Raw genomic sequence first — 26329 nt, forward strand, 5'->3', positions numbered from 1 at the left:
GGGCTGATAACAGAAGGAGGCCAAGGACTCAGGCGCTGGCCAGAGTCGCTGTCTCATGCCCCTGTGCTGGGGACTGAAAACTCAGGCTTTGTACCAGGGGCATGTGCCTCCTCAGTTACAGAACTCCATCACGATCAATCCTGGATCCAGGGCTGCTCAGAAAACCATGCTGTGCTCGAAGGACTAAGAAGGTTGCTTCCTATCACATCCTATCTGATAGATCTGCAGAAGCCCTGGAAGAGGATTAGAAAGCACGTGGCCCAGTCCCACTGGGGGCTGTGGGAGTGTACAAGCTGCCTGCAGGAGCAAGCCTGTCTCCCAAGGCAGCTGGTTTCTCTTGATCTGGCAATAAGGTCACCCAGAGGGTGACAGTGCAATAACCCGAAATAATTGCCCCCCCACCCCACCACTAAAGTTCTCTTTTCCTCCTTGGCCTTTGAAAAACAGCCCATGCTGGCATGAAATGTGAGGGCTGTGCCTCCGAGTCATGTGTCATACCCCGAAGTGGCATGAAAACGCAACTTTCGTGAGCGCTCGAGAGGCAAACAAAGAAACCACTGCAAATATTTGACTGATCCGACTGTCAGTCTCCCCTGCTTCTTGGCAGAGGCCCAGGAGGAATGGTAATTAAGATAACTTAGTGGCTTCCCAGGGGCGCTGGAGGAGACAGCTGAGAGGCCTTTCACTTTCCCTGGAGGGAGCATGTCCACAGGTAGCGAGTGTGCAGCTCAGAGAAGCTTCTGGAAGCAATGCCAACGCACACCTGCCACAGAGGACAAGGTTAGGGACAGACTGATGGCCCTTCTGGAAGATGTTACTACTGGGGCCAGGACCCTGGGAGAGGGCAGGGGGTAGGCAAGTAAGTTTACTGTTATCTGGTCCGCCTGCTCGCCCCTGGTCCATGTGGATGGGGGCAGCGGCAAATGCTGACCTGTCCCACGGAGAGCCTGCCACACCCGGCTCCACGCTGGCAATATCCCTAGCCTCCGGTGTCTGATGCTGATGCCGCCTTAGACAGCCAGGCACGTGCAGCAGGTGGTCGGACTGCAGGGAAGCAGCATGTGTCAGTGAGGGCTGCTTGAAGCCACATGAGCGTGGAGGCTGCGGTGGCATCCGGTGACGACTGGCAGTGGCGGGTCGCTCCTGGGGGCCTGTGCATCTCTTTCCGCCTCCAGCCAGGCCCGTGGCAAAGTGCGTCTGGCTGATTCCTCATTAAAGCTCTGCACAGCTTCTTTTCTCTCTTTCAAAGGGCTGAATACTCCAGGAAGCATGGAAGGATGAGAGCGGTGGGCCGTGCTTGGGAGGGTTGGGGAGCGGCTGCCTTCCCTCCACGTGGCCTCGCCTGTCATTTTCGGTTCCTACTTGCAGGGCCCATGTCTTCAGTGTCAAGGTTGCTTCACTAGGTGCCGACTGGCCCAGTGTGGGCACTGCGGGGTTGTCTGTACCCTAGCTACGAGAACAAGACCCAAACCTCCGGGCAGGAAACAGCATCACCCGTATTTGTGGACTGTAACAATCACCGTGCTGGGCTCCATTGTGAGAATCGAGCAGATAGAGAAGAATCAAACATGATTCCTGACATAAGGAGCAAGGAGACTACACCTACATAGGTGCAACTCCTGATTCTTTCATGACATGTCTTCTTGTAGCAGAGGAAAACGGAATCATCATGAATAAGTAGTTTTTTTTTTCTAGGCACTTGCTATGTGCCAGGCAAAATGGCAAAAGCTGATACGTGTTATCTCATTTCACCCTCCCAGAAACCTTATTCTCATCCCCATTTCTCAGGAGAGAACAAAGGCTATTAGAGAAGTTAAATAATACACCCAGGGCCACAGACTCTGGTTGGTGGCCAAGCGAGGACTTGAACTTGGATTAGCATGAGTCTTAATGGTGGGAGGTTGCCAGAAGTTTTCCAAGAACCCGGGTGTAAGCTGGCTGCCAGCATATTTGGTGACTGGCCTGGTTGGTAAGTTTCCCAAAGAAGCCAGTGAGCAGAGAGAGGGAGGAAGGCAGAGCCAAGGAGTTCTAGGGTCAGACTTGAGCAGTGAGTTGGGCACCTGAGGACAGGAAGATGTCCCACTGGAGATGATGGAAAAAGATGCCAAGAGAGGTCTGGATGCCTCTGCTGGGCAATCACCATACCCGGCCCATAATCTCCTCCGTCCACCTCCTAACTTCTCTCTCCTTGTGTTTCAGCCACACTGCTCTCCTCTCTGTTCCTGGAATATGCCAAACTCACCCCAGCCTCAGGGCCTTTGCATGAGCTCTCCCTCCTGATCTTACAGCTTGCCTGCTTCGTGTCAATCAAGGCTGCCTAAACACCATGGCCTTAGAAAGCACATCCTAAACCAGCCATTCTAAAGTGCTCTGATCACTTCTCCATTTCTGCTCTCAGCAAAAAATGATCAAAAACTCTTTGGGGAAAAAAAAAAAAACCAAAAACCTTGCCACTTCTCTGCTAATTTATACTCCATCTCACTAAGCTCAAACACAAACTTCTTAAGACTGAGAGACTTTATGATAACTACAAATGGAATGCAATCTTTAAAAACTTGTGGGGCTTCCCTGGTGGCTCAGTGGTAAAGAATCTGCCTGCCAGTGCAGGAGACATGGGCTTGATCCCTGGTCCAGGGAGATCCCATACGCCGCAGAGCGACTAAGACCTGGGCACCACAATTACTGAGCCTGCGCTCTAGAGCCTGGGAAAGGCAACTGCTGAGCCCACGTGCCGCAAGTATTGAAGCCCAAGCGCCCTACAGCCTGTGCTCTGCAACAAGAGACGGCACTGCAGTGATAAGCCTGCGCACCTCAACTAGACAGCAGCCCCCACTCGCCACGAGAGGGAAGACCACATAGTGACAGAGAGCCAGCACAGCCAAAAGTGAATTAAAAAAACAAATTGTGACTCGCTATGCTGTACACCTGAAACATATATGATATTGTGTACCAACTATACCTCAATAAAATAAACCAATAAATAAATGCTAACCAGCCTTGAATGCAGAAAAAATAAACTAAAAGAGAGTAGGAGACTTGTTTGTTTTACTCCACATGGGACCTCTGGGGCCTAGAGCAGTGCCTGGCATGCAGTGGGTACTCAGAAAAGACCCTGACTGAGTGAATGAAAACTTTCAGGCTCAAAAGAAAATAGTACCCAGAGTGAAAAGTACAATAGTTCAGTGGAATCTTGTGGTACAAATGCTGAAAGGACATAAGCTCTTGAGGAAAGGTTCCTAGGAAGTTTTACTAAACACTATGTAGTTTTCCTGGGTTTTGTTTGCTAACTGTTGAGATGATAATACAAGGTGACATTTAATGAGGCTAGGCACTGTTCTAAGTGATTCTCATGCATGATCTTATTCAATGCTTGTAACAGCCCCACTGAACATGAATCGTTATCCCCATTTGCATATGAGGACACTGAGGCACAGAGAGGTTACATCACTTGTTCCAGAGTCGGCAAGAGGCAGAAATGGGGTTCTCACCCCAGCAGTCAGCCTCGGAGGGTGTGCCCTGAATCCACTGCACTCTAGGCCACACCAAACAAACGGGCGGTCACTGCTGGTCAGCCTTGTTCACATGGGGAGACCAAGGTTTATCCTCCTGTCTTCAGTAGGAGAATCTACGCATCAGGGCCGGAGAGCCTTGGATGACAGAATGGGGCTCCTCAAGTAGCCCACAGGACTGTCAACAGAATCACGCTCAGGACACAACCAGCTTTGTGTTTTGGATCCTGTTTCTTTGGCCCAGAATAACTCTTCCCTCTTGGGAGGCCGGGGTGGTAAGACCAAGATGAGGGTGCCTGTGGAGCGGGGGGTATCCCACCCGCATGTAATGAGATGGAGCAAAACCAAGTTGATTGAAGCCAGATAAAGCAGAGCATAGGGATAAAGTATAAAGGAGTCTTAGATTCCCTTGTCAGGAAAGAGCTCACAGAGGGCATGGTGTTTAGGGAGAGTCCTGACAAGAGGAAGGAAGAAGCCACCTGCATATCAGGGAGGAACATTCCAGAAGGAGGGAACAGCCAGTGCAAAGCTCCGTATGAGACAGGATGACCCGGGTATGCCTAGGGGAGAGAAAGTGGGTCAGTGTGGAGGAGGGTCTAGGGAGAGAGACAAGACCAAAGATCCGAGGGCCTCGGGGACGCCGGCGCCCACTACAGGCCAGCATGGCTGTCAGCACTGCAGACGCTGCAGGTAACCCCTCCGTCCCTGCCCTCAGGGAGCTGGCATTCTAGAACCACCTCAGATTTTCCTCTTAGTGTGATGGGAGGTCGATGGAAGGTCTGCAAAGATGAACGCACCAATGAAGAGTTAAAATAAGGTGAGACCAGCTGTTCTTTGTAGTAAGAAGAGAGCTCCTCACCTGTGTTCATGGTGGGGGGTTCCCAAGGGCCCTCAGGGCTGGCAGGGGATTTGGTGACTGCTGGGAGAAGATAAGCAGACGGTGGGTTCTGCCAAGCTCCCCTTACGAACCCCTCATCAAGCCTAAAACTGTGGTTTTCAAGTTTCAAAGGAATACGATTTGAATGTCCGGTGTGGGATGGGAATCATGCAGGCAGAAGAGAAAACGAATAGAAAAGGATCAATTATTACTGCTAAAGAAGACATCAGCATCCTCACTGTTCCTATGGTGAGATCCTAGCACCTCTCCGTCTCAGGGTGTATCAGAGAGGGATCCCACTTCCACGAATAGACTTGCAGTGATAAGGCCAGGCCGGGGCAAGGCAGGGACAATGTATCCCCTGGTAGGTGGCCCTTCCAGGCCTGATGCCAAAATGCCTGGCAGCCACACAAGGGCCAGCACTGTCTTGCCCACTGCTGCAGCCCCTTGACACACAACACACAGCAGGTGCTCCATAAATGTTGGTGGAGTCCAGGGTTATGGCCTGAATGATGTATCTAGCTAAAGAGAGTGTCTGCTTGGGAGATCGTTAACCCTCTCCCATGAAATTTTTGAGATCAGAGAGAAACAGTTGAAAACCATAAGTTTGATCTCCTATTTTTCAAGACTTCCCCTCAGTACATAAAAGCGTGTGTTCACAGTTTCAAGGGTAACTCATAGCTTTGTGGTGTTTGGCCACTTTTTCCTTTTATATAACACGGATGCCTAGTGGGGGCTGTGTACATGGCTATAAGCCTGCAGTAAGTCAACACAGGGTCATGGCCACTAAACCTCCAAAGGGGCTGCCCTCCTTGGTCCCTCCTGGCCGTATAAGAGCCAGGTCTCAAAGGCAAAGCTATATCCTCGTTGGTGAGTGACAGCTAAAGAAAAGTATAGTTTCTAAATAGAAGACGGTCTTATGTGAAGCTTCAGCACAGCCCATACAGAAGGGGGATCTTCACTGCCCTTGGCTTGGAATGGTTTTTCCCCCTCTTCCCTTTTTCTTTGATTGCTTGATTCACCTTCTAACAGTCAGCTTGGGTAGCATCTCCTTCAGGAAGCTGCCCTAAAATCCTGCATAGGTTAGAACTAGTAGCCAATTTAACACTCTTAAACCTCCTACACCCAACTCTTTAGGAATGGTAATAGCTAATATTTGATGATCATACAAGCGATAGGAACAAACTCCATAAATGATACATGGCACCGACTTCAAGAAATGTACAGCACAACAGTGCTGGCAGGATGCACGTTGTCCACCTGTGGAAAGGTGGACTTGGGTTGGACATGGCTGGATGTGCTGGGCAACGTGCCCCAGGAAAGGCACCCCAAGCCCCTACTACCATTTATAAGAGGACCAAGAGGAGACAGGAACCACCTGACCGAATTGGCAGACCCTACACCACCCTCACGGCAGAGAGTGAGGAGGAGCTCAAAGGCCTCCTGATGAGAGTGAAAGAGGAGAGTGAAAAGGTTGGCTTGAAGCTCAACATTCAGAAAACGAAGATCATGGCATCTGGTCCCATCACTTCATGGGAAATAGATGGGGAAACAGTGGAAACAGTGTCAGACTTCATTTTTTTGGGCTCCAAAATCACCGCGGATACTGATTGCAGCCATGAAATTAAAAGATGCTTACTCCTTGGAAGGAAAGTTATGACCAACCTAGATAGCATATTAAAAAGCAGAGACATTACTTTGCCAACCAAGGTCCATCTAGTCAAGGCTATGGTTTTTCCCATGGTCATGTATGGATGTGAGAGTTGGACCATAAAGAAAGCTGAGCACCAAAGAATTGATGCTTTTGAACTGTGGTGCTGGAGAAGACTCTCGAGAGTCCCTTGGACTGCAAGGAGATCCAACCAGTCCATTCTAAAGGAGATCAATCCTAGGTGTTCATTGGAAGGACTGATGCCAAAGCTGAAACTCCAATACTTTGGCCACTTCATGCGACGAGTTGACTCACTGGAAAAGACTCTGATGCTGGGAGGGATTGGGGGCAGGAGGAGAAGGGGACGACAGAGAATGAGATGGCTGGATGGCATCACCGACTCGATGCACATGAGTTTGAGTGAACTCTGGGAGTTGGTGATGGACAGGGAGGCCTGGCGTGCTGCAATTCATAGGGTCGCAAAGAGTCGGACACGACTGAGCAATTGAACTGAACTGAACTGAATCTGTGCAATCTGGATTAGAGTCTTAAGGGAGATCAATGAAAACTCAAGTTTGCAACCCAGCACTGGTTTTTGCCAGAGGCCTTGCTATCCTGCCTGGAGAGACCTCTGGTTGCTAGGTTACCTGTGAGCGAGTGGTACGGGCTCTAGACCAGTCAGACTGATCGATTGATCTCCATGGGGTGCTCACTCTTTCCTGGGCATTATCTCATTTATTCTCTCAACAACCCGACGAGGTACAGTCCTCATTTTACAGATGGTGAAGCTGAATCTAGAGAGTTTCATCCACAAACCTCCAGCTACTACAGAGGGGTGATAAGATTCCAACCCAGGCCAAGCCTGTTCTGGAACATCAGTTCTAATCTTCTGCCTGGTACTTCATCTCACGGCTCTCTCTGCACGATGATGCCATTGTTACTTGACTTGTCAGGTCCCTATCTTTCATCTCTGCATCCCCAACACAGACCTGCAGTGAGTATCTGTTGAGTCCATGATTGGATTGATTTCATATTTTGTCTTCCCACAAGGTAATGCCGTCATTGCGCTGCCTTATGATCCAACCTGAAGACCAAGCCAGCCACAGCGTAGGGGTCAAGTTCAATGAAACTGACGAACATCTCCAGGCCATGCCAAGATGCGCTGAAGCTCTACCATGGGGTCAGGAGAATGGAGGTTTTACCTCTTAGTGCCTTGCTGATGTGATTTCTTATTTACTGCACATCCCCATCTAATTGTGTTAGCCAGTGGTTTATCAGAAATGTCACATTTGGCTCCTTGCCCTCCTAAGATCAATAGAAGGGTCTCATGCAGGCTGCGTGTGAAAATAAATCAAATATATCACTGAGGAGAGGGAGCAAACTGGGAACGTGTCCAGTCACAAAATGCCTTCTCAAGCGTGAAAGAGGCACAGTCACGGGCACTGGTGGTTTGACTCCAAACTGGCCTGACCCTTTCACCAGGCAGCACTGTGACCTTAAAAAGCAGAGACATTACTTTGCTGACAAAGGTCTGTCTAGTCAAAGCTATGGTTTTTCCGGTAGTCATGTATGGATGTGAGAGTTGGACTATAAAGAAAGCTGAGTGCTGAAGAATTGATGCTTTTGAACTGTGGTGTTGGAGAAAACTCTTGAGAGTCCCTTGGACAGCAAGGAGATCAAAACAGTCAATCCTAAAGGAGATCAGTCCTGAATATTCTTTAGGAGGACTGATGCTGAAGCTGAAGCTCCAATACTTTGGCCACCTGATGCGAAGAACTGACTCATTGGAAAAGACCCTGATTTTGGAAAAGACTGAAGGTGTGAAGAGAAGGGGACAACAGAGGATGAGATGGTTGGATGGCATCACCGACTCAATGGACATGAGTTTGAGCAAGCTCCAGGAGTTGGTGATGGACTGGGAGGCCTGGCATGCTGTAGTCCATGGGGTCACAAAGAGTCGTACATGACTCAGCAACTGAACTGACTGACTGTGATCTTAGGCAAGTTACTTAACTGTCTCTGCTCTCTAATCCCTAAAATGAAAATAGTAAAATTTCCCACCTCTAGGGGTCATTGTGAGTCTGGTCCAGCTCACAGTGAGCAATGGATCAGTATCAGCTATTCTTATGGCTATTATTACTATTCTTAGAAATGGAGAAGGAAATGGCAACCCATTCCAATACAGCAATTCTACTCTTGAGAATTCATATAAGGAAATTATTAAAAACCAAATGAAAGTATGTCTGTGAAGATGTTTACTGTAGAATGAATACAATGTTGAAGAAAGGAGCTTGGTTAAAAAATTTTAAAGTATAGAATGAGCTATTTTTGAGGCATTTAAAATGAGTTTATGGAAGAATATTCAGATACAGAAAGATGTTTCCTACTTATCATTATTCAAAAAATCAGGATAAAAACAGTATGTATGACAAGACTCAAATTTGTAAAAATGATTACTGTATGTGAACAGAAGATACACTAAAATTATACTAAAGATCTTAATGTTTTCTGTTTCTCCTATTATTATATATTGCTTTTATAACAAATAAAAGTTATCTTTTAATAAAACTGTTGGAATTTGTTTTGCTTTGTTTGTTTTGTTTGCATTATGGATGCTTTGAAAAACATAATAGCTGATATCATTTCTTTCTGCCAACACAGTTGTAAATGCTTTATAAAGATTACCTCATTTACATCTCACAACAAAGCTATGAATGTGTAATATTATTATCCTCATCTTACAGATGAAGTAACCAAGGCACAGAGAGACTGAGGGACTTGCCCAAGGTTGCACAGCTTGCAAATACTGGATCTGGCCGTCTGGCCTGGTTCGAACCCTTATCCCCTGCTCCTCTGTGTCTGGAACAGCTGCACAGGCATTCCACAGAATGTCTGCTTAAACTTTATTTTTATTTGTGTATTTATATATTTTTAAAATTATATTTAAATACCCACCCTGACTCGACATACACACTAGGATTGAGTTCACCTGAGTGTATTTGGAAATAATAAAAGGTCACTTAAAATGGATGCTCTGAACAAATGGGAAAATGACCAATTTGGAATTTACCTTGAACAATAAAACTGTAACTATTAAAGTATTTTTATCTCATATTTAGGAATGTTCAGATTATGTTTGCCACTACACTCTAATTATTAGAATGAACACTGAGCTTTCCTGTATACACAGACATATGACAACGAACATTTCATTGTCTCTCCGCTATACTGACTGCAAAACGCACCCTGTTTTCCGAGATGTCAAAAGATGAGCATTGTGTGCATCTGAGAATTGATAAACTATCTGAGAACAATGCAGCTTCACTGTAGCCTGACTGGCGCCACACAAACAAATGCAAACATACTGGCTGTCTTCGTCAAATCTTCCAGGACCCCTCTTCGCGTTATTACAGCCGCCCTCTTAGAAGTGCCGATCATGCCACTCTCCTTGTCACTTCTCTCTGCCATGCTAGTTAACTGTGCTACCTTGGTCGGATCCACGTTGACCAAGTCCCCCTGGCACTCAGAAGCAGGTCTCCAGCATCACTTCCTCTGATTTAATGAAATTCTTGTCTTGGGCTTGAGTTGTAATTTTACTCTGTCAACAAACACATTGACGTTGTACTGCAGGATGCCCCTGGAAATGATGGCCAGCAGCATTAATTTTCTCTGGCAGGAGGGAAAGGGGGTACCTGTCTGCTGTGTCCAATGCACACCAGCTTTGAGACCCTAAACTCTGCCTCAGTTCTTTCCTCTGTAAAATGGGGCTGCTCCGAACAGTGCCTCAATCGTAGGGTTGTTGTGAAGATAAAATAATTTATATGAAACATTGTAGCCCTCAAATAATACGATCATTATAATTCATGTTAAATGGGAGGGATATCTGAGTGGGGAATATTTTTATAAGAGATCAGATAATTAATAGTTATTTTTGCCTTCTAACAACTTTGGCTTCCCTTACAGACATCCGTACTGAGAGGGGTTTCAATGAACATTTCTAAAGTCAATTAATTTTTGTGAAGAGTTTGGAATAAAGCTTTTCTGAATATCTCTACAGATTTGACCTTCTGTTACTCTGTTCTTTATCAAGAAACTTCAAGATCTTCCCTGGGCTTTCTTTGAAGCCACCTGATGTGTGTCTGCTCAGAAAAAGTTGTATAAGGAACTCCACTGGAGATCCTGTTCAACCAAATGCCAGGCAGAGCAGAGACACAAGTTAATGTCAGGATTTTAAACCAGGATTGCAATTTCAAGTAAACATGTAGCAGCACTCCTATGTTCATAGCCACGCTATTTCTAATAGCCAATATATAGAAGCAACCTAAGTGTACATCAAGAGACGAATGGATCAATATATGGTGTGCACGAGTGCGTGTGTGTGTGCGTGCGTGTGTGTGTATACATACATACTTTGATAGATATATACATACATATACACACAATGGAATACTACTCAGCCATAAAAAGAAGGAAATTTTTCCATTTGCAGCACCACAGATGGACATGGAGGGCATTATGTGAAATGAAATAAGTCAGATAGAGAAAGACAAATACTGTATGATATCACTTGTATGCGGAATCTAAAAACCACAGCAAACTAGTGAATGTAACAAAAAAGCAGCAGAGTCATGGACAGAACAAACTCGTAGTCAGCAGAGGGGAGAGTGGAGGGAGGATGGGAGACACGGGAGCAGAAGAGTAAGAGGTTCTACCTGACAGATAAAATAAGCGACAGGGCACACTGTAGAGCATGGGGGATACAGCCACCATTTTATAATACCTACAAACAGAGTACACTCTTTAAAAATGGTGAATCACTGCATCGTACACTTGTAACGTACATAATATTGTATACCAACTATATTTCAATTTAAAAAAGAACAAGCAGCATGTTCCAGAACAGTGGGGTTTTTTTTTTTTTGGAATAGTTTCACAGCTTAAGTGTGGGGTACAACCTTCCTACTTCTGTATCTGAGGCAAGAGATGTGAATAGTTAGATATTTTAGGTTATTTAACCTTGAAATGATTATTTTCTATTGCTCTTCTTTCAAGTTCATGGATCAATTTAATTGAAGACTATCCAGAGCCTGTAAGGGAAATGATGAAAAAAATACAGTTGCTCTTTGCAACTACTTATATACATTCACTGTGATTTTTCCCAAAACTGTGCAAACAAAACAAAGTACATAAATAAATTGAATCCTGAGAGTGATATAAGATTAGAGTCATCATCTATAACCTCTTAATGCTTGTTTTACTCAAAACAGACTCAAGTTTGTCACAGATTCACTTTTCCTAAAGAGAGAGAGATTGCTAAAATTAAGAAAAGTATAAAGAATATGGTGACAGACTGCCCATATTTCAACCACTGAAATGAATGTTAACACTGTGTCACATTTACTTTCAGTCATTGTATGGGCACACACCATGTGTGTCTTACAGATGGGGAAGGGTTCGCCTTACCTTTAATGTTTTATTACGGATAAAAAAATACTCTTTAAATCTAATTCTCAGTCCTTTTTTCCTCACCTATTCCTACAGGTGACCAACCTTATGAATTTAGTTTCTCTTCTGGTATCTCTATCTCTATGTACTATATATATATATATATATAGTTATACATACAAACAGGTACACAGAGATTAAAACACATATAAGAAACATATGAGAAACATATGCACACAGATTAAAATATTACAATAATAAATATGGATTTGAATTATAAACCATACTTATGCTAATAAAACTGTCACAACCTGTTTTATATATGGGGTTCTACAGAAGATTCCACTTTAAGATAAAGACCACTGCCTAGAAAACTTGAAACTCCTGAATTACAGCACCTCTGAGATTCTGCTCAGTCGCAATATGTGGCTTGGTACCGCCCCCTCTTACTCATTCCTGTTTTCACTGTTTCTGTCTTTCTCCCTGAGTTCCATGTACTCAAATCAATGCCTTCTTGGAAAAATATTCAATGTGCCCTCCTCATACACCTTCCTCAATCCCAGGTCCCTTGTAAAACTCAAGAATCTCCAGAGATTTCTCCTGACTGGTGACTGCCCAGGAGGATACTCATTGATTTAAATGGCAGTTTCCATTTCTGTAGGAGGCTACCAGATAATCGGAAGGGGTCTCCTGAGAAAGACCTTTTCAAAAGCACTTTTAGTACAATACAGAAGAAACCAAATTTCTCTTGGTTTTGCAAACTCTTTCCCTATACCTCAAGTTTGTTTGGAGAGGAAGGGTCTGTAAAACATGCCTGTAAAAATGTGCCCCTTCCTAAAATGAAATTAAAGTGCCCACTACTAGGCATATACCCTGAGGAAACCAAAATTGAAAAAGACAAATGTATTCCAATATTCATTGCAGCACTATTTACAATAGCTGGAACATGGAAGCAACCTAGATGTCCTTCAACAGAAGAATGATAAAGAAGGTATGGTACATATACAATGGAATACTACTCAGTCATGAAAAGGAACACATTTGAATCAGTTCTAATGAGGTGAATGAACCTAGAGCCTATTATACAGAGTGAAGTAAGGCAGAAAGACAAAAACAAATATCATGCACTAACACATAAATATGGACTCTACAAAGATGGTCCTGACGAAATTATTTGTGGGGCAGCAATGAGACACAGAGAACAGATTATGGACACAGGGTAGGGGGAGGAAGGAGACGGTGGGATTTATGGAGAGAGTAATATGGAAACCTACACTACCATATGTAAAATAGACAGTCAATGGGAATTTGCTGTGTGACTCAAGGAACTCAAACTGGGGCTTTGTAACAACCTAGAGGGGTGGGATCGGGGTGGGGGAGGTACGAGGGAGGTTTAAGAGGGAGGGGAGATATATATATATATACCTATGGTTGATTCATGTTGATGTTTGGCAGAAACCAACATGATTTTGTAAAGCAATTATCCTTCAATTAAAAAAAAAATGCTATGTGGTGATTATGCAAGCTGACAGCTAAACCTGGTATGGGGAAGGATCCCCATAAGATCACCGAACACAGTTCTGCAGGATGAGTGAGGTCCAAGGAGAGCTTATGTGACTGAGCAATGGGCAGGGTCACAGTGACGGAACCAGGCTGCTCAGAACACGCGGGCATTCCAGTGATCCAGTGATGCAGTTAGTTACATCTCTAATGGAAACTATGTACAGCTGACTTGCTTGGACAAGAGAAGAGGGCAAGGAAAGAAAGAATTCATTTTCAAAGAAGGCTCTGAACTGGAGAGGGATAAACTGAGTTGGGAAAAAGCTAACACCATTCATCACTATCTATAAATTTGCCTTTAAAAACTATCATTTAGGAGAATTCTGCTGATGAGGACAAATAGGAATGTTTGCTCATTTGTTTGATCTTGGTCTGTACATGCTTAATCTGCCACATTTGCACTTATTTGGTATGATCATGGGGCAATTTGTGGTCTCTTAAATAGTTCCCTTCTATCGTTCAATGAATGTGTGGATAGTTTTGCTTCCCACCCCACAGACACATCTTAGGGTAAAGCGCTGCGGCTGACAGCGTCTGCTTCTATCTTAGCATCATTTATTCCTCACTACTTCCTTCTAATAAACCCTTACACCTGGAGCTGCAAGTCCACCCCACACTTTCAAGTTGCCACTGGAAGTGACTGCACTCATGGCTCCATCAGTCTGAGTGATGAAACAGGCATTTTTGAGATTTGATAAACAGGACTGTGGAGAAGGTGAAGTCCTGGCAGGGCTCCCCAGCAATAACTGCATCTTGTTGGCTCTGGTTATCATGTACCTAATTTGCCGATTACTGACTTGTTCTCATGCAGGATTCTACTTGGCTTGACATATCGGTAGCAATCAGTGATGAACTGTCAAGCAAACCTGCTCCCTGCCTTAACCACCCAAGAGTCTCACTTGCATCAATAGCTTCTGAGATCTCCATTGATCCCCAGTACTGCTGCCAGGGCAGATGATGATGATGACTTTTAAGTCTCATCAGCTTCCTTTCTGAAACTGGGGTCAAGCAAACCTGACACGGTTGGTAGGATTTCAAATCCTTGGCAAGATGGACTAGGCCACCTTACACACACTAGCCCCATAAGAATTTGAGCTGGTCGGTTGAGAGTGGCTTAGACTGACTTTTTTTTTTTTTTTTCTCTTTGTGTCTAGGTATTTAAAAAAAATGAAATTCAGGTTATGAAAATGCTGCATTTAAAAGACAATATAATACCTATCTTTCAAATGGACAAATTAAACAACGATAATATTCAGTTTATACAGGAGTTAAAGTAAATAAAACGAACACTTATACACTGCCGCTGGTGGTAGGAAAGTATAGTGTGTGCGTGTGTATGTGTGTGTGTATGCGCTTAGTTGTTCAGTTGTATCCAACTCTTTGCAACCCCACATACTGTAGCCCACCAGGTTCTTCTGTCCTTGGGATTTTCCAGGCAAGAATACTGGAGTGGGTTGCCATTTCCTTCTCTAGGGGTATGGAGGGTAATCGGTATAAACTTTCAGAAGGACAATTTGGCAATTCATATAAAATCCTTAAAGAGTTGCTGTCAGGAAAAGAATAAAGGGTGTACACAAAGAATAGCCACAAGGACAGGTCTCCCAAAGTTTTACTGTAAGTCATAAGGGCCTTTCATTGGGATATTTGGTGCCCCTCCATCCAGGAACACCAGAGGACTGTAATTCCTGCTCCACAGAAGTTAGGATCTGACTTGCTTTTGGTCCATAGGTGAAGGGCTTAAATGATATGTGACGCTTGCAAGCAGAAGATTTTAGGGATTGGGGCATAATTCACCCATCTTCTCTTTCCTTTGCAATAGAGTACTAGTCATGTTCCTGACAGTGGAAACTTCACAGTTCCCTGTCCTTTAATGAGACTGATACTGAGCAAAGTCCAATGTCACCTGAAATGAACACGTGAAGTAGAATTTCCCACCTCAGCACTTTCACCCTTTGGAGTTGGTTGTGGTGGAGGGTTCTCCTGTGTGTGTTTAGCAGCAGCTCTAGTTGCCACTACCTGCCTGGAGTAACCTCTTCTTAGGGCAAAACCAAAAATATCTCCAGACACTGCAAAATGTCTCAGGGGCAGGGGCGGGGGCGGTGGGCAGAATTGGCCTAGGTCGAGAGCCACTGGTATAAACAAGAATCAGCCTCTGTGGTTTTAAACCATTCAGATTCTGAGTTTTTTTTTTGTTTGTTTTAACTGCAACTGATTTGTTTCATTATAGCAAAAACTCTGTATAAATATTTAGCAAAAGGGGACTGCTTCCAATTATGAGTGTTTTTACTTCCCTTTTGTTGTTCTGTGCTGTAAAAATTTTTTTGTAATGAAAACAATTTGTCCTTTGATAAGAAGAAAAAAATGAGCCAATTAATTTTACTTTAAAAACCTATATTTGCATAATTGCTTATTGATAGACAGTATTGACTAGGGACACGCAGGGTTTCTAAGTACGATGAGACACTTGTGTACCATATTTTTATATTGCATTTCTGTTTACAAAGTGTGTTCCCATCTTACCTTTGTGGGGGGAGATGTAACTACAGCAACAGGTAGACAAGGAAACTGAGGCTCAGAGAGATTAACGTGCATGTCTGAGGACACCTGGTTAATACACAGCAGCACCTTCATCCTCAGCTTTCTCGCTAATTCCAGTACTTTCTCCTCTGTGCCACGCTGCCTTTGCATTTCTATAGAAAGCCACTTTCAAAAAGTCAACTGGGACAGACTCTGATTCTTTGGGAAATTTAAACAGGTAAGAAAGGATTCTCCTCTGTATTTAATATCCTTGGACAAGGATACTAAACCTTGTAGGCACTTGGTCAGAGCACGATCCTCAATAAAATTTAAGCAGAGCCATTTCGTGCAATGCAGCCGAGAGACTTTCACATTCCTCCCCCTCCCTACTTCTTTCTCTTTCTCTTTTCAGCTCAAATGAGTCACCTTGGCTAGTCTGCCAATCCCCATAGAACTTATGTTCCTTGATAGAATATGCCAATAGAAATGAGAAATTCTATAATGGTTTGAGACGTGAGTTAGTTGCCTATCCCTGCGCGGGGCTAAGCGCCGTCTCCTCCAGGAAATGTAACTCCTCAAATGGACATGAGTGCTCCTAATAACAGCGAATGAATGTGAAGATGCTTGGGGAATCGGTTTCCACCCTCTTTTTTTTTTTTTTTTAAGAAGTGCCCCTGTATTGTAGCTGTCTTGTGCATTTCCAAGCATCTGCAGCGCGGCTCGCTTACCTGACCCTCCAAGTCAAGCTCAACTCCCAGACTGGCAGCTGGACTGCAACCCTCGGTGCACATCAGCCCACACCTATTCATTTTTCTTCTCGAGAAATGGGATGGGGCTGTCCCCGGAGTGGAGCTATTTTTAGAGAACGATCACTAGAACAATCACCGGCTTGGCAGGAGATGGACGGCGTGGTGTAGCCGCAGAAGGAGGAGAGACACTGTCATGCAGGGTCTGAGTCCTGAATGTCAGAACAGCGGGGAACCCGGGTAGAGCATGTTCCTGCCTGCCGTCCACTATCAGTCAGTTTCAGAGAGTTACCGACTGGACTTGCCATGATCGCTGGCTTTTCCATGATTCTGACTGTCTAGAGCATGCAAGCAGAGGAGGACAGCAGTGCTTCAGAACAAGGTCGAAACAGGACATTTCCCCAAGTAAATCTCCTGCTGTCCAAGGGGCTAAGAGGAAAGTTATGCTCAGCTGTGCCCAGAGGCATGTTCCTACTTACTTGAATAATGCCAACAAGCAGATTTCACTGCTGTCAATCTTTCATTATGCTAACGTAGAAATGGTGGAGTCTGAAGGTCAGGGAGACCCTCTAACACTCTGCATAACTTCTCAGACCAGCTCCCTGCTCCTGGCCGGAAGTTACAGAAATGCCTCGGGGACTCCTCTTAGCTGAATTCCTCTCTTTCTCTTAAGGGAATCTCTCTGAAGGACAGGTGTGAATTTTGTATTAGGAGTTTTGCTTGGTTGTATGCATGCTGCATGCTAAGTCGCTTCAGTCGTGTCCGACTCTGTGTGACCCTATGGACAGCAGCCCACCAGGCTCCTCCGTCCACAGGATTCTCTAAGCAAGAACACTGGAGTGGGTTGCCATTTCCTTCTCTTAGGAGCTATGCTAACTCACCTCTGGATAATCAGCGCCTAGACCAATAAATATTTTTCTGGATGGATGGATGGAGGAGGACTTATTGATTACCACTTTACATATTGGTCCCTATAGCATGGGCTGTATATGGTGTTAAAAACCTACACAGTCCTCCATGCTCAGATAAGAAAGTCCTTTTAGTCCCTTATATCGATTGTTTCAGGCTGAAAAGATGGGACTGCAAGTAAATTTCATCTTGAGAGCCAACACTGGTCAATTGGTGGTGGCTGCCTCGAGGGCTCTCTTGGAGGCATCTGTGTACTGAGTTTAGTGAGGAAAAAGTGCAGTCCTTGATTAGGAATGTCTGCTATGAGCTAAAGACAAAGAAATGGTGGCCCGCTTTGCATTTGCCAATGGGTTTAAAGCTTTACATTCTTCCACTGAATTTTCTGGATGAATACCTCTCCAACACATGTTTTAAAAAGCTAGCTTTGACTGGATATAAAGGGTGGTTAAGGGTGTTTTTCCCTCCACTGGCGTATTTTCCTAATGGACTTCTTTATATTCTTGCTGGATTAGAAAGCAAATGAGGCAGGAAATACTACTTGGGTTTCCTTAGGATACACAAATCTTACTGGAAAAGCAAACCAAACTAGAGGAGGGTTAATGCATCCCAAGTGGGATGCTTAATAAAATCTCTACCAGGAGGGATGAGAAGAAAAATCATGAAATCTATAATATAATCCAATCTCTTCATTTCCAATGCAGGGAATAATCTCACTTTTGCAGTGTCAAGCACTTCCCAAGGAACTCAGTACGACAAGAACAGGGAAGCCACAGAAAAGTGTTTGCTGAATTTTGGTTAAAGTTACACCACTCCTGTCAAACACAGTGGGATGCTTTAACAAATAACCCAAATCCCTGAAATAAAAGTACCCAACAATTAGCAAAGGTCTAGTTGGGATAAGCTAATTACATCAGGTAGGGAAGCAACCAATTTTTTTTTTTTTGAGAAATAGTTCCCATAACATAAACTTTACCATTTACAATTCGGTAGTTTTTAGTATACTCACTGTGTTGTACAACCATCACTGCTGTCTAATTTCAGAGCACTCACATCACCCAGAAAAGACAGCCCATAGCTATCAGCAGTCAGTCCCAACTTCCTCCTGCCTCACCCTTGGCAAACACTAACCTCCTTTTTGTTGTGACCCCCATGGACTGTGGCCTCCCAGGCTTCTCTGTCCATGGGATTTTCTAGGCAAGAGTACTGGAGTGGGTTGCCATTTCCTTCTCCTTTTGTCTTTATGGATTTTCCAGACAACATAAATAGAGTCATGTGGTGGTGACCAAAACCATCCCCAAGAAAGAGAAATGCAACAAGGCAAAATGGTTTTGTGGGTAGGCTTTACAAATAGCTGAGAAAAGAAGATACGTGAAAGAGAAAAGGAAAGATATACCCATTTAAATGCAGAGTTCCAACAACAGCAAGAAGTGATGAGAAAGACTTGTTAAGTGAACAGTGCAAAGAAATAAGGAAAATAATAGAATAAGAAAGACTAGAGATCTCTTTAAGAAAATTAGAGATACCAAGGGAACATTTCATGCAAAGATGGGAACAATAAAGGACAGAAATGATATCGACCTAACAGCAGAAGATATTAAGAGGAGGTAGCACGAATACACAGTACAAAAAAGCTCTTAATGATCCACATAACCACAATGGTGTGGTCACTCACCTAGAGTGTGAAGTCTAGTGGGCTTTAGGAAGCATCACTATGAACAAAGCTAGTGGAGGTGATGGAATTTCAGCTGAGCTATTTCAAATCCTGAAAGATGAAGCTGTGAAAGTGCTGTACTCTATTGAGCAAGTTTGGAAAACTCGTCAGTGGCCAGAGGACTAGAAAAGGTTAGTTTTCATTTTAATCTCAAAGGACAGTGCCAAAGAATATTTAAATACCGCACAATTGTGCTCATTTCACATGCTAGCAAGATAAGGCTCAAAATCCTTCAAGCTAGGCTTCAATAGTATATAAACCAAGAACTTCCAGATGTACAAGCTGGATTTAGAAAAGGCAGAAGAACCAGAGATCAAATTGCCAACATCCGTTGGATCACTGAAAAAGTAAGAGAATTCCAGAAAAACATCTACTTCTGCTTCACTGACTATGAGTCAATGAAGCCTTTGACTGTGTGGATCATGACAAACTGTAGAAAATTAACAGGTGGCAATAACAGATCACCTTACTTGCCTCCTGAGAAACCTGTATGCGGGTCAAGAATTAACAGGTAGAACCGGACATGGAACAACAGGCTGGTTCAAAACTGTGAAAGGAGTACGTCAAGGCTGTATATTGTCACCCTGCTTATTTAATTTATATTCAGAGTACATCATATGTACTGGGCTGGATGAAGCACAAACTGGAATCAAGATTGCTGGGAGAAATACCAATAACCTCAGATATGCAGATGACACCACACTTATGGCTGAAAGTGAAGAGGAACCAAAGAGCCTCTTGATGAAAGTGAAAGAGAAGAGTGAAAACGCTAGCTTAAAACTCAACATTCAAAAAACTAAGATCATGGCATCTGGGCCCATCACTTCATGGCAAATAGATGGGGAAACAATGAAAACAATGACAGACTTAATTTTCTTGGGGTCCAAAATCACCGCAGATGGTGACTGCAGCCATGAAATTAAAAGACGGTTGTTCCTTGGAAGAAAAGCTATGACAAACCTAGACAGTATATTAAAAACAGAGACATCACTTTGGCTAAAAATGTCCATCTAGTCAAAGCTATGGTTTTTCAGTATTCATGTATGGATGTGAGAGTTGGACCATAAAGAAGGCTGAGCACCGAAAAATTAATGCTTTCGAACTGTAGTGCTAAAGAATACTCTTGAGAGTCCCTTTGACTGCAAGGAAATCAAGCCAGTCAATCCTAAAGGAAATCAACCCTGAATACTCATCGGAAGGACTGATGCTGAAGCTCCAATACTTTGCCCACCTGATGCAAAGAGCCGGATCATTGGAAAAGACCCTGATGCTGGGTACAATTGAGAGCAGGAGGAAAAGGGGATGACAGAGGATGAGATGGTTGGATGGTATCACTGACTCAATGGACATGAGTTTGGGCAGACTCTGGGAGATAGCGGACAGGGAAGCCTGAAGTGCTACAGTCCATGGGGTAGCAAAGAGTCAGACATGACTGAACAAATGAACAACAAATATGCTGTGTAACCTTTTGTATTTGGCTTCTTTCATTTAACAAAACATTTTCAAGATTCATCCATGTGACAATATTTCATTCTTATTAAAAAAAAATTTCATCCCCTTTTATGTTCTAATCATATCCCATGGTATGGAGAGATTACATTTTGTTTCTCCATTCACCAATTGATAGACATTTGGGTTGTTTCCACTTATGAGCGATTATGAATAAATGCTGCTATGAACATTTATGTATGTTTTTAAATGAGAAAGTTTTCAGTTCTCTGTAGGAATATATCTAGTAATGGAATTGCTGGGTCATACTGCAATTCTTTGTTTAACTTTTGGAAGAACTATTGAATTCCTTCCACAGTGGCTCTCCATTTTACATTCCCACAAGCCATGTATGAGGGTTCCAATGTTCTCACATCTCCACCAACACTTATTATTGCCAGTCCTTTCATTACAGCCACCTCAGTGGGTGCACAGTGGTATTTTCTAAACTCATGGCTTTATCAAGCATGGTCCTACCTGGGCATGAGACGGGGGAAGTCCTCTTCTTATGTAAACACCGAAAAGAGCATCCTTCCCGAGGGAGATGTTGAACTTTAAGAACTGGGGTTGGCTGATGTGAATCTGCGATCTCCAAAACACGCCTGGGGGGACTTCTTGGGTCACCCGCCGACCAACTTCTGCTTCACCACTGTCTATGCTGCTGTTCTTCAAGGACCAGGGCACTGGAAAATAGGAATTGACATCAAGTCAGTGACATGTGTACCCATTATTTGGCTCTACATTTCCAACTGATTACATGCTAGGATTAAAATATATATATATATAAAGATGAAACTCATGGCGAATTTCTCTTCAGGTCAGAGCTTAAACCATTTAGATTTTAGGGACTTCCCTGGTCATCTGGTGGTTAAGAATCCGCCTGCCAATGCAAGGGGCATGGATTTGATACCTGGTCCAGGAGGATCCCCCCTACTGTGGAGCCCTGAGCCTGTGCGCCTCAACTACTGAGCCCACGTGCTGCAACTACTGAAGCCTGCATACCCCGAACCTGTTTTCTGCAAAGAGAAGCCATCACAATGTAAAGCCCGAGCACCACAACTAGAGAGTAGCCCCTGCTCAAGATGACTACAGAAAGCCTGCGCACAAAGAACAGGGCAGATGAAAACCAAAACAAACCATTTCGGTTTTAAATAAGAAACACAGAAATGCATACCCCAGGGCATCCGAAATATTGGCACAATGCTTCCTGAACTTCTGTGACTGCTCTTTACTGATCAACTATCAGTTGAGTGACAGTCTGACAAGTACATGTAAAGCTTCCAGCACCCCAAATGTGACTGGGATGTTAAATCATCAGCAGGAGAGGGGAGAGTGATGTTAATTTGGCATGAAATGTAATTCGTGCAGCCTTTAATTATTCTTTCCAGCCACAAACAAGTCCAATATACTCTGACATTCTCATAAATTAAAAAAGAAAAAAAAAAGAGACATCAGTGAATAAAAATCAGTCCAAAGTAAATAAAATAACTGAACAGAAAATGCTGGCTTGCCCTCAGGCTGACCCAATACTAACGCTAGAGGCTTCCCTGGTGGCTCAGATGGTAAAGTGTCTGCCTGCAATGTGGGAGACCTGGGTTCGATCCCTGGGTCAGGAAGATCCCCTGGAGAGGGAAATGGCAACCCACTCCAGTACACTTGCCTGGGAAATTCCATGGATGGAGGAACCCAGTAGGCTACAGTCCATGGTGTCACAAAGAGTCGGACACGACTGAGTGAGTTCACTTCTTTACTTCTTTCCTGCTAGAGGGAGGGACTTATGGATCAAGCGGAAACCACACCCTTCGCATGGTGACACTGGTGCATCTGTGTTGCATTATTTGAAATCACCTACATAGAAACCATTGGTTGCACATACTCAGCATCCTTCAGAACGTTAGTAATAGGAGTTTCAGAAAATCCTACTTTAAAAGAGGATTTCTTAATAACAAACCAGCCAGGGTCACCTGCACTTCAGAGGGTGGTTTGCTTTACAAATAAGAAAAAGCTGGGAGTTACTAGTAGTTGCCCAAGAAGAGCAAGTTAATTGATTTCCCAGAGCCTCATTAATCTCCTCTCTAAAATGGGAATAAAACCTTGTTGGAAGCTGGTTTCAGATAGGTCATTTGTGATTCCTTCAAATGGATTCTAAACTTGAAATATAAAAGCACAATCTCCTATCTTCTTAAGATCTTCTAAACCAGCTGAAATCAAATACAGAAAGAATTGAAGACATTTTGGGTTCTGAGGGTCTTTTCATTTTTTGATTGATCACTTTGGTGGCCTTCTGAATCTGAAAACTTCAGCCTGAAAGGCAAAGCAAGGGAAGCAGGCTCCCTCCTGCATTCTGTAATGGATGGACTCCTCTGAATATATTCATCTGTACTTGGCTGCAATCCATTGCAAAAGGTTTGGATGGTCAGGAGGGATCATGCAGTTGCAGGAGACTGGCCTGAAGGGTTAGTGACTTAGCCACCCTGCTCTGTTACTATCTGGCCACTGCAGTCAAGACAAGACTTGTAAATGACTCATAAATGACAGCTTCTCCATCTGGAAAATGGAGAGGTGACATTCTTGGATCCTGAAGGTTTTCTATATCTAAATTATAAAAGAGAAACCGTGGAGTGACTTGAGGATGTAAAGTTAATTTTTTCCCCTTTATAATAGTTCAGTAGTGGAGCAAGTACAAAGTAAACAGGGGCTTCAAATAAAGTAGGAGACACCCTGGTTTGGATCTTAAGGGGACATGCTTGACCTCTAGAATAGGGAATGGGCTTCCACAGGAAGTTGGGAAGCGTTTCCACAAAACGCTGTTGGGAAGAAAAGAAACTAGTGAGTCCTGTGGTTCAGCTCCTTAGATGGGGACTCGATGATGTGTTCCCCAAACATTTTCATGTGGCCTAACAGACTGTGGAGTTGGAGGAACCCTGCATCACATGTAAGAGCAGAGACTCTGGACTGAGACCACCTTGGTTCAAATCCCAGCTTTGACACTTGCTATGGGTATCCTTCTCTGGGCCTCAGTTCCCTCACCTGCATATTTGGGACATTAATACTATTTATTTCATAGGTTGTTAAAAGAATTTAATGACTTAATCTATGCTCTTAGAGTACTTTTTGGCACGAAACAAGCACTAAACAAAAATTATCTGAGACTCAATAGTGGAGAAGGAAATGGCAACTCACTCCAGTATTCTTGCCTGGAAAATCCCATGGACTGTGTGTAGCCTGTCAGGTCCTCTGTCCATGGGGTCACAAGAGTTCAACATGATTTAGCAACTAAACTACCGTCACCACCAACACCAATAGAGGGGTGTTTATTCTGCTGACATAATGACATACCCGGGGGGAATCACTTTTTATCACCACTTGATCAGAAGCTCTGATGATTATAAATTAAAAATACATTTGTACTTAAAAATGCTGCTTTTGATGGGCTTCCCTTCCCCCTAATTAAGACCTTTTGGAAGAAGGAATACAAATAAAAAGGATGCAGTAAGGAAGTAACACAGAAAAAAAAAAAAAATCTCTGGGGAAGAATAGTTTACAAACCTCTTATAAAGGCCACATGTAAGCCCAGCAATCATTCATAGTTTGGCAACACGTTAAAGAAACACATTAAAAATGAAAGAATTTTAAAGAAATTATTCATTTTTAAACTTAATAAAGTGAACTTTCCTTCATGTCTGTTGGGCTTTCAGGGGTTGCTGGGTTAATGACAGGATATGAAAAAGAAGCAGGAAATAGGCACCCACGAGCCTGCTAATCTGCTGTTGAAACTTAAACGGATTTTGATAATATCAAACCAAGGAGGACGCCAGAGATGGCAAAAGGAGCTGGTTTCCAGAGAGTGGCTGTGAGGGAAAAATTCCTGCAAGGGGCCTCAGGGGTTTGGTTCAGGGTGGAAAGCCGTGGGATCCCCCTTCTTTCATGAGACCCTGACTTCAGGACACTGATGTCAGTAACAGCTGCTCCCACCAGTGGGGACAGGCTGCTTTCTCAGTACTCACACTTCCCCCCGGGTTCTAGATGCTCCCTCCCCATGCCCTATCCACTAAAGGAGGCAGTGCACCTGTGCTAAAGGTTTTGCAGTCAGACAGAACTGGGTTCAAATCCTGGCTCTGGTTCTTGCTTGCTGTGTGACCTCCACCAATCTGCTTAACCTCTCTGGGCCTTCACTGTCTTTTTGTTAAGATGGGAATGATAATAGTAACTATCTCATCAGGTGAGAGTAACAAATGGAAGGACACAAAGAAGGTGCTGAGCGGACTAATAATAAAATAAATGCTAGCTACATTAATCAAATCAAAAATGAAAAACTATAATGGAACTATAAGGGAAGGTACCTGTCTTTCTTTTCAGAGTAAAGAATTTCCAAAAGGAAACAATGTGTATATATGTGACATGCATGTACATATTTATACATAATGCACATATCTATCGGAGAAGGCAATGGCAAGCCACTCCAGTACTCTTGCCTAGAAAATCCCATGGATGGAGGAGCCTGGTAGGCTGCAGTCCGTGGGGTCGCTAAGGGTCGGACACGACTGAGCGACTTCACTTTCACTTTTCACTTTCACACATTGGAGAAGGAAATGGCAACCCACTCCAGTGTTCTTGCCTGGAGAATCCCAGGGACGGGGGAGCCTGGTGGGCTTCCGTCTAAGGGGTCACACAGAGTCGGACACAACTGAAGTGACTCAGGAGGAGGAGGAGCACATATCTATCCACCTACCTATTCATCTATCCATCAAGAGAGAAGGGAGAGTCTAATTCTCTCTTAAGAGAACTATGGGAACAAGTTTAAAATTGGGAGTCAGGCTCAGTTTCCATTACTGACTTGCTGGGACCTTCTAGGAGCCAGTGTGGTTATCTTTCTGATTAGACTACTTTATTGAATAACCTGCTTTTGAGTTAACACTGAAATAAAGATCCTGTCAGCTTCGCCTTCACACTGCAGCTCTTCTGTCCTTTACACCCTGCCTCCCACCAGATAAACAGGTTCTTTCTCTGTCTCCATAGCATTTACACTTAACTCTGCCACAGCGCTATTATTAGGTACCATGCTGATTTTGTTTGCCTTCCTAGTGGTCATTCAGTCTCCAAGTTGTGTCCGACTCTTTGTGACCCCAGGGACTGCAGCAGGCCAGGCTTCCCTGTCCTTCACTATCTCCTGGAGCTATCTTGAGCACTACCTTGCTCAAACTCATGTCCGTTGAGTTGGTGATCCGACCCAATCATCTCATCCTCTGTCACCCCCTTCTCCTCCTGCCTTCAATCTTTCCCAGCATCAGGATCTTTTCTAGTGAGTTGGCTCTTTGCATCAGGTGGCCAAAGTATTGGAGTTTCAGCTTCAGCATCAGTCCTTCCAATGAATATTCAGGGTTGATTTCCTTTAGGATTGACTGGTTTGATCTCCTTGCTGTCCAAGGGTATCTCAAGAGTCCTCTTAGCACCACAATTCAAAAGCACCGATTCTTCAGTGCTAAACGTTTTTTATGGTCCAACTCTCACAACTGTACATGACTACTGGAAAAACCACAGTTTTGACTAGATGGACCTTTGTTGGCAAAGTGATGTCTCTGCTTTTTAATACGCTGTCTAGCTTTGCCTTCCTAAGTCTCCCTCATTAGACACTGTGCTCTCTGAGGTCAGGCAGAGCTACAAATTCATCTCTGGGTTCTCAGTGGTTTGCACCTGGCAACTCATGGGTAATCTATAAATGACTGTTGAATTGAATCAAGTTTTATCTGTCCATCTGATGGGGTATTTTAACTTAATCCCTATGAATACCAAGTAAAATGAGAGCTTTAAGGAAGATTTACTTTGAAAGGTTGCATAGAAACTGATTTTTTTTTTTTAACAAAATTCTCTTTTGAAAGCTCCATGGGGAGATTTATCTAAACAAAACAAAAATAT

The 26329-nt window shown here is 43.7% G+C and overlaps 1 protein-coding gene across 1 annotated transcript in view; it reads right to left on the bottom strand.

Annotated features, from left to right (window-relative positions):
• Nucleotides 1-26329, bottom strand: part of TENM2 (teneurin transmembrane protein 2) — a 497500-nt gene that overhangs the window by 213269 nt on the left and 257902 nt on the right. Inside the window, exon 7 of the mRNA XM_088838514.1 lies at nucleotides 20891-21096. Within this exon, the coding sequence (XP_088694640.1) occupies nucleotides 20891-21096 (206 nt within the window). The remainder of the gene's footprint in view (nucleotides 1-20890; nucleotides 21097-26329) is intronic.

The sequence above is a fragment of the Moschus berezovskii genome, chromosome 8, assembly GCF_049115385.1.
Source record: "Moschus berezovskii isolate FMDL1 chromosome 8, NW_MosBer_1.0, whole genome shotgun sequence".
Taxonomy (NCBI): Eukaryota; Metazoa; Chordata; class Mammalia; order Artiodactyla; family Moschidae; genus Moschus; species Moschus berezovskii.